The sequence below is a fragment of the Xyrauchen texanus genome, chromosome 21 (genome assembly GCF_025860055.1).
Source record: "Xyrauchen texanus isolate HMW12.3.18 chromosome 21, RBS_HiC_50CHRs, whole genome shotgun sequence".
In the NCBI taxonomy this organism is placed as follows: Eukaryota; Metazoa; Chordata; class Actinopteri; order Cypriniformes; family Catostomidae; genus Xyrauchen; species Xyrauchen texanus.
In genome coordinates this window covers 16,970,944-16,980,620 of record NC_068296.1, presented here as the reverse complement: position 1 = coordinate 16,980,620, position 9,677 = coordinate 16,970,944, and the positions used below count along the sequence as shown (strand labels likewise).

General features: G+C 36.0%; 1 protein-coding gene across 1 annotated transcript; it reads right to left on the bottom strand.

Annotated features, from left to right (window-relative positions):
* Positions 1 to 359: 359 nt before the first annotated feature.
* On the bottom strand, positions 360 to 8,739 carry LOC127661465 (nucleobindin-2-like). The gene is made up of 13 exons (XM_052152202.1): positions 8,582 to 8,739; positions 6,862 to 6,996; positions 6,481 to 6,588; positions 6,248 to 6,380; positions 4,931 to 5,034; positions 4,648 to 4,833; positions 4,212 to 4,302; positions 4,053 to 4,111; positions 3,859 to 3,951; positions 3,633 to 3,722; positions 2,754 to 2,924; positions 1,437 to 1,497; positions 360 to 1,337 (listed from the first exon to the last, which is right to left on the bottom strand). The coding sequence occupies exons 2-13, from the start codon at positions 6,994 to 6,996 to the stop codon at positions 1,243 to 1,245; spliced, it is 1,326 nt and encodes a 441-aa protein (XP_052008162.1). The 5' UTR covers positions 8,582 to 8,739; the 3' UTR covers positions 360 to 1,242.
* Between the last annotated feature and the right edge of the window lie 938 nt (positions 8,740 to 9,677).

Sequence of the window (9,677 nt, the reverse complement as noted above, 5' to 3'; positions counted from 1 at the left end):
TTATCAGAACACATTAGATCAGAATACAAACTATATTATGTAGATATACTTTTATCTTATCTCAGAATACTGTGTCTGCAGTGTGTCTGCTATTCTAACAAAGTAATTTTTTTATTGTAATACAATTTGGTGTTATTCTACATTGTGCATAACAATACAAATGTTTAGATGTAGCAATTTATATTGTCTCATATACTTTAAAATCATTAAAAGTTAATGTGATCTGCCGCTATCTTTGTGTGAACTCCCTATGGAACTTTGTCGCTGTCTGTGATCTACCACCTGTGATCTCAGCATGCCTTTTCGAATTCATCACTTTTATGTGTATGTTCAAAAAATATATATTATGTTGTAAAGATAGCCAGAGAACACAATTGGTGAAGCAGAGATAATTTAATAATTTTAAAGAAATGTAAAGAACATTCATTCACACATTAAATCTGAAAAGACAATCAAACAAGCCAAAACTGTCTCACATACACCCTGTTATGCTTAATTGGATTTGTTAACATTGTAGAAAGAACTTAAAATAATTAAATGTTAGTTGTTGCAGTACTAACATTATAAAAGGTTTTAGAAACTACATTAAATGCCTCCTAATTGGACCACAATATTGCAGTTTGATCTAGGACAGATTATTCAAACTTAAGTTATAGCGAAAAGACATCAGGTATACTTTAACTGAATCAAATATATGGGAAAAATATATATAAAAAAAAAATGTGTTGTTTTGCAATTTATACCATGAAAGTTGCATTATGTTGTCAAGAACATTAATCCTTTTTTAAATTCTGCATACTTTAATTTAGCATGTCTTATCATAGGAAGTGTTTTACAGTAAAGCATTTAACAGGAAATTAATTTTGTGTTGCCCAGGTATACTGTCTAATCACGAATAATGGGTGTTAATAGTACCAGTGTTGGCCTGTAATGTTGTGCAAAGGAGACACAAGATTTACAAAAACAATAAAAAGTTGATTTCTCTAAACAAAAGTTTCAAGTACAATCCCTGTCCTCACAAAACAGCCTGTTGGACATAGCATCACTCAAGATTAGTCAATTCTCTTTCGCGGTTGGTAATACTACCAGAATGATGTTCTAGATGATAATTTCAAGGAATGCTGAACCACTTGCTGAGAGACAGTAAATCATCCTTTTAAATATGAGGATGATATATTTGACACTACATAAAAAGACAATACATGAGGAACAATTTACAGACATTGAGGAGAGCTTGAATTGCTAAGAATGTGTTGGAAGGTCTTGCTGGTGACCTTGTGACATGGGCTGATTCTCCCCAGGTAGTATCTCCACAGGAAGTATCTCCAATTCATTTGCTAAACAAAAAAAGAATTCAAAGAACAGAAATTCAATACTTAGTTGCTTATAATCAGAGATCCACTTTTGACCACAAAAATATAAAAACAATCACTGACTTTTGTCCAAGACTAAAGGCTCTGTTTTCTGTGCTTTCAACCTCTCCATGTGCTCTGCTGCCTAAAGAGAAGAAACAATGGGTGAATAGGCAAGGAATCAACATTGTATCAGTATGTAGGAATACTGAGGATAGACAAAATCCCCAACATATATAACCACAGAGCACATGCTCAAATATTAACACATTATTATTAAGGGAATATTTTAGTCACATTTCACCTCAAAGAAAATTAAAAAAAAAGTTATATTTAGCAAGAAAAGATAAATTGCACCTGGACACTTCACTTTTGAAGGTTCTCATTAGATCACCACAAACAAATACTGTACAAGGATTTAACATTTAAATCAGCATAAATTAAAGGCAGCACAACAAATGCAAGCTGTATAAATACTTCTCTATGATATATAATTATTGTTTTGCATTAGTGTTTAGAATTAGATTTTCTTTTTATTACAGTAATGAGAATGGGGGAGGTGCCAAATTGTTATGAAATTAACACCAGTAAAAAACTCGTAATAACAGAAATTGAACTCACTGAGCATTTTATTAGGAACACCTGTACACCTAAATATTGATGTGATTATCTAATCAGCCAATCATATGGCAGCAGTACAATGCATAAAATCATGCAGATATGGGTCAGGAGCTTCATTTAATGTTCACATCAACCATTAGAATGGGGAAAAAATTTAATCTCAGTGATTTCGACTGTGGCAAGTTTGTTTGTGCCAGATGGGCTGGTTTGAGTATTTCTGTAACTGCTGATCTCCTGTAATATTCATGCACAACAGTCTCTAGTTTACTCAGAATGGTGCAGAAAACAAGAAACCTCCAGTGAGTGGTGGTTCTGGGAACAAAAACGCCTTGTTGATGAGAGAGGTCAACGGTGAATGGCCAGACTGGTTCGAGCTTACAGAAGGCTACGATAACTCAGATAAACACTCTGTACAATTGTGAGCATAATAGCATCTCAAAATGTACATGTCGAACCTTGAGGCGGATGGGATACAACAGCAGAAGACTACGTTCAGGGAATTTATTATGACCATAGTGTTCCTAAATAAAGTGCTCAGTGAGTGTCTTAATATAGCTCCTAAAAATAGAAGGAAAATAAAAACTTTTTTCTTTTGTTTGATTTTGTGATGAAATATGATTTAGACATGTTCTTGACAACTTTTGTGACATTCACCCGTAAACTCATATCATGGACAACAACAAAATCTTTGTTATATTTGTCATGCACTGTCAACCTGCAAGTTAGTGTCTGCTAGTTTCTATTTCTTTGTTCTCTCTTTCTCATCTTATGCTCTCCTACCCTCTGTAGCTCCATTTTCTGAGCATTAAGCTGTTCCTGCTGTCTCTCCAAGTCTTCTTTCTGTTGCAGCAGATCATTAGTTTTCTGGTTGAGGTCGTTCTCCTCCCGCAATAAATGCTCTTCAAACTCTCTAATCTCTTTTTCAGTGTAGGATGGATTCTGTTCCAGAGTCTCAAGAAGAAGCAGACAAAGACATTTTTGAAAGTTAAGACAATTTAATGGAATTTACCTTTAACCTTGTGTGACCCCACTGCCTCATGCGAGGACTCGCTATTTTGGATTTGCTATACGCAATGCATAATTTAAATGAATAAAAAACCAACTGAATCCTGTTCATAAGACTCTAGACAGTCATTTACAGTGGTAACTTCAATGTGACACAAAAACATGACGTCAATTTCCTCGAGGTGCTCCTACGGACGCAGTGCCAACAAAAGTGCAAAAAAATGAAAAGTATTTTCATTGAAACCTGTTTGGTTGTAAAGAGTAGCATCTCTAGTTTCGTTTGATATGCTGCTTTAAAATCCTAATTTCCAACCAAATGTTCAGATTCAGGCTGTTTGATGTTTGGACCACTCGACATGTTTGGCAGACATGGAACAATGGTACTCAGTAAATAGACTGAGAATTTTATAACGCTACATTTTATTTTAACATGGTTATCAGTGATTGGATGATCCTGAACATTACTTTGAATCAGAATAAATTATGCACATTTCTGATGTAATGTCTGTAAAGTCTCAAAAACATTAATAACCAACACTCCTGGAAACATAATAATCAATTTGATGCTAGTTACAAATAAAAAAGTGGAAATGGAAAACACACACAGCATTCATGTTCGGGTCTCAGGAAAACAAAGATAATTTTTTTTTTTACCTCCCATCCATCTGGCTCTAGAAACTCTTGCTTATTTGTGGCAGCCATAAATTCATCTAATGAAACAAGCCTGTCTTTGTTAGTGTCAACCTATGGACAGACCATACAAATAAATTATAATACGATTAAGTGGACCAATCACTAGTTTTCCAGTAAATACAAGCCATAATATAATTAGTAATGATTTTCAATCGAAGAACTGAATGCTCTACTATGATGTCCCCACCTCATTCATCACATGTTCTCTCATACGAAGTCTCTCCTCCTCCATTTCCACCATGTCGTCCTCTTCACGTGTGGGGTCATAGATCTTCTCTAGCTGAACATGGTTGAGGTAAACATCAGATTTACTACCTTCATAAAGCTACGTCATCCTCAAAGACTATTATGATAGCTATTAATTGAAATGTTAATGCGAACCTCTTTGGTAAACAGTGCCTCAAGCTCTTGCTCATCAAAGTAGCCATCTCCATTGGTGTCTATGAAAGAAAACAGTGATGTCACAGTGATGCTGTGATTCTATCTCCAGGTGGTGAACAAAATGGAGCTGTGTTCAGAACAGCAGTTCTCTGATCTCACCATGCAAGTTGAAGAATGTCTTTGGGTCAAACTCATTGGGATCCAAACCATCAGTCTCCTCCCAGACTTTTTTCAATTGGTCTTCACTGCCCTATTGACACATATACAGACCAAACCATTAACAATAACAGCTTAATGCACATATCATTTTAGATTATTTGATTTAACATGTTCATTATTTAAACCTCCCCGCAATTACCCTAGCAATATTTAAACACGGCCTAACATACATTTAGGAAATGCAATGTACACTGTTTACTAGTGTACTTTATGTATGTTGTTCCAAACAAAAGGACATTTACACATTTGACATTTTAACAGTATTGTGTCTTCTTGGGAATCAAACCTGTGACTTTGACATCATACACTAATAAGAAGACCTGTGTGCAGATTCACAAGCATCCACTAAATAGCTAATTGAGTGTCTTAAGCTTACAGGGTGATTGATTTTGGGGTGATCTGCATGTTTTTTCCTCATCTCTTCATAGTGTTCCTCTTCTTTCTTGCGGGCTTCATCATCTAGCTTCTTAAGGTGTTCCCTCCGTTCGTGCTCCTTCATCATCTCATACCTCTTGAAATCTTCGTGTCGTTCTTTGTCATAGTTCTCCAGGTCATTAGTGGCCTTAGATTAACAAAATTAGGGAACAAACAGAGAGGAAAAGGTAAATGTGAGATATGGAGACCAGTGAAATCAACCGAAAGTCAGATTTGGAGCTTACCGATTTAATGAGGCGATCCAAATCTTCCACCTCGAATGTATGTGGATTCATGTGATTCAGATGCTCGAACTGTTTCAGAAGGGCTTGGTGGTCCACTGTCATACCTTCGGGAAAATATAGAACAGCTGATTTTTTAAAATATGTTTCTTGTCCATGCAGCAGGCCAAGGTTACAGGTAGACTACATGGCCAAAATTATGTGAATACCACTTTCTAATTAACAGGTTTGGCTAGGCCAAACTTTGTGGCAACAGTTCAACATGTTTACATGGGAAGTCGGCATGTTGTTTCCAAAATTTCCAGTACCCTAGGATAGGCCCCATTATGCCAACTCACTGACAAGCGGCATCTCCTTCGCATGTTTACCTTCCCTTGTGGAACAACTAGAAGTGCGTTGCGTTACCAGTGTGGGAGACCTGGGTTCAAATCCTGCATTTAAACCAAGAAGTAATTGTGTTCGCATAATCACTGACTAGCGCAATTCGGAGGTTGCATTTTCCCTTTAACATAAAATATTTTCTCTACTTATGTTAGGTTTAGGTTTGGGGTACAATTTGTAAAATATGTATTCCCGTTTCTGTATTATAGCCTGTATAGTTCAAAACAACTACATTTTGGCAGCCCTCCATGGACCAACAACACTTACCACTTTGACCACTGGGGCAGTGTTTCAAATTTCGGTAAGCACAGACAGATTTTAGCTAAAGAAAAGTCAACATACCATTTTCAATTTTACTCTAAGATCAGTCTGCAACAGTTTGAGGAGGGCCTTTTCTATTCCAGCATGACAATACCCCTGTGCACAAAGCAAGTTGTAAAAACAAATGTTTTATTGGAGTCTGATGTGAAAGCCTGCACAAACCCAGACTGAACTCCATTGAACACCTCTATGATTAATTGGAACATCAACTGTAAGCCCCATTTGCCTAATGCTGAAAGCAACCAAATCCCTGCAGCCATGTTCCAACATGTAGTGCAAAGTTTTCCTAGACAAGTGGAAGCTGTTATGGAGGACCAACTCCATATTAATGCCAATGGTTCTGAAATGAACGGTTCTGCAACGGCTCTGGGTGTTTGGGTGTCCACACACTTTTGGCCAAATAGTGTATATAAAATACATTGTGAAATAAAGAGTTTGATGAATGAGACTCTCAGATACAACATCCTCTGTCCCAGCTTATCTGTGCTCTCTGAGCAAAAAAACAAGATGGTTGAGGACATTTCACAATAGCTTTTGTGCAAATGTTAACCACAAACCAATAACAAAAACAAATTGCACTGTAATGTATAATTTTAGGCAGATCTTGCTACGTGATACCTTTTCCTCTATTCATGTCTTGTTTGGCTTTGATTAGGGTGCGCAGTCTGGTCACTTCCTGCCTCTTTAGCTCATCAAGTTTAGTTCGCACGTGATGGCTAACAAAGTCCAACTCTTTAGCCAGCTTCCCTTGCTGTTTTGCCAAACAGGGGATGAGAAGTAAACAATGAGGTGTTCACATAATCTGATTTCACATCTGAAAAGTAAGGTTGGGAAATAAGGTGCTGCACTACCTTGATGTCTTCCATGTCTGTGTTATGAAGTTTCTCCCTGAAATGTTGGTCTTTCTCCAGGAAGTCAATAACCTCTCTGAGATACCGGTCATAGTGCAGTCCGGTGTCCTAAATTATTTCAAATTAGATGTACACATTACAATTAGAGAAGAGACTAGAGCAACCACATTTTATGAAACATACAAGATTCATATTTTTAAAGAGACTGAGCAGTCAGAGCCAGTTTGTATTTGTTGAACCCTTCTTTTAAGGCACTTATTGTACACAAACACAGCTTATTATAATAATCCAGATTTACTCTATAATCATTGGTACCTGTCTAAAGATTTAATTCAAGCAAGATCACAAATCCTTGAAATTCAAAGCTATCAAATTACTTACTGCACTTTTAGGTGGGTCCAATTGCTCTGCTGGAGGGCTCACTTTGGTCTTATCTACAGCAACTGGCACTGCATCCAAACAAGCCCACAGACACAGCATCAAGCAATAGCATGACAGACCTTTTTGTCCCAACATCTGTGTAAAGACAAGAACACCAGTAGTGTCAGTATTGTCATCATTTTATATGCATGTATGTAACATTCTTAAAATGATCAGTGGGTCTTTGTGATCATTTGTGATTACTGCATCAACCTGTTGCCTATGGGATAAATTACATGGGGTAAATTATCCTAATTCTATTAATGGAGTGACTATTTGCACTAGGTGTAAATAGCACCTGCCACACAGCTTGGCTATTTGCACTCCAATAGCCTGGATTTATCAGAAATATAGACAAACTGCACCCACTAGTTTTATTGCAGTGGCATGGGGTGTAATGTCAGTGTGGATGTGCTTTTTCGTGTGGATGACCAGGGTTCGATTACATCTGCTATTTAGACTTCTATTAAATATATAATCATTTATACAGTCAGGGTTGGGAGGGTTACTTTTGAAATCTATTCCACTACAGATTACATGCTGTAAAATGTAATTTGTAATGTATTCTGTTAGATTACTCAAGGTCAGTAATGTATTCAAAATACTTTGATTACATCTTCAGCAGTGAAAGATTTTTTCACTTGTTTTGACTATAAAAACTCTGCCAGTCCAAAACCTAAATATCCTATGCAGTGTCATACAAGTAAAATATTTTTACAAGAAAACAATACAAAAATGATTATCTAGAAAAAGATTTTTGCCCTAATATCAAAGGTCTTGAAAAAGAAATTATGATCCAATGTGAATTTTCATGATAAAAAATGGTCGTGCCTTGTAACAAGTGCATGTAAAATGAATAGAAATAGCATTTTAGCTTAGCATAAAGATGACAATTTACACAAGGTATATTTCTATTTCTTCTGCTCCAAACGTACTTCTCTGTCTGCTCATATGAATGTAACACATCATAAGAATGTGTTTTACCACTGTTCAAATGCACTTTGGTTCGCATCAATTATATGTATACATTATTTTCCATCTGAAAAGGATTAAATATTAGATGAAAAACAAATGACAATAAAATGCAAAGCAATCTCTTCAGTAATCAAAATATTTTTTAATATAACTGTATTCTAATTACCAATGATTTATTTAGTAAAATAGTTACTTATATTTTGTATTTTATATACGTAATCCAGTTACATGTATTCCGTTATTCCCCAACCCTGTATACAGTTATTCCCCCCCTTAAATATTTAACTTAATATAAACTAAACCCAAAAAGAAATGATCATAAAAGAACATAATCTAAAAGAAAAGACAGTTATTGATAAAAATGACATGGCCTGATCGTGGGTATATTTCTTCTAAAAGGGAACTCTCTACAAGCCGTGTGACGTCACAAACACGTGTATGATAAACCAGTCAGAGACTTGTCAATCCATCTGCAAGACATCCTTACCCATTAACTACGGCTGAACCAATCGAAAAAAATGGTGTTATCCGTGAAAACATAATCGCAATTTACAATAAACTGGGTACTGAACAACGTGTGTTTCTGTTGGTTTCCCTTTGTAAACAAAGCTAGATTGCAATATACTGTTGTAATAAAAATAAAATATAAATCAGATGTTAAAATGAATACAGCAGACATTGTAAGGAGCAACAGGCGAGCACTTACCCTCAAAGATCCCCTGAGAATAGTGTTTACAAACTCGCTGTCCTTAACTCGACTAAAGCGTCACAGAGATTAGCGCGCTGACAGCTTATTTGCAACAACTTGTTTTTACCTGATGTGTGCTAAGAACAGTTCCGTGAACTCAGCCTACAAACCTGCCTACTGCGGTGTAAAGACACACCCTTCGCTCGGATTATTGGATAAATCCTCTCGCTTCCTCCTTTGAGGTTTGCGCGTTGGTTTGTCATTGGGGCTTGATCTGTCTGTCAAAGGTTTCCAAGGTAACTCGTGAAGGACTCTTGCTCAAAGAGGTACGTGGCGTTCACAAGTCCGCTGCTACAGCTCCAAATTTAAGTACAAACCACATCACTCAACAGATATTATGCTTGCTGGTGCGTCATAACGATGTATTCGCAGAATAAGTTAATATGATCCAAAATCGCTTTGAACATCACATAACAGATGTGGAAACTGTTACATTACAATTTAAATATTACAGTCTCTATTTTGTTTAAAATGCAGACTATATAGTGTTTCACAAAGGTCATCAAATTTTACAACATCAGTGACAAAAAGTGTGACGAGGCTGATGCTAAATCTTTTTGAATTTTTATTTTTTTTTATACAAGTTGTGAAGATAACGTTTTGGCGAAATAAATTCCCTTGAGCTTTAGAAATTGAAGATTTGAAGCTACCTTGCCTCTAGTATGCAAATTGTCTTTTGTATCATCAAAAGTTAAATAATATGCGCCTTAACAACTTTGTCGCATTGTAGTTTAGAATAATTGTAGTAAATACTGTTTAATAAGGGCGAGTTGATAATTTTCTTACGTTACTGACTTCTCTATCACTTTGCACTGTATATCCTTTGCCACTAGATGACAGTGCAATTCCACAAATAGAAAACTAAAGTCTTTCCAAAAACAAACTAGGCGATATTAAAGGGATAGTTCTCTCAAATATGAAAATTCTCTGTCATCATTTACTCACCATCATGTCATCCCAGATATCACTTTCTTCTGCTGAACACAAACGAATATTTTTATAAAGATCTAATCGATTTAGAGTGAGAACATACTAAATTATAACTCCTGTTTCA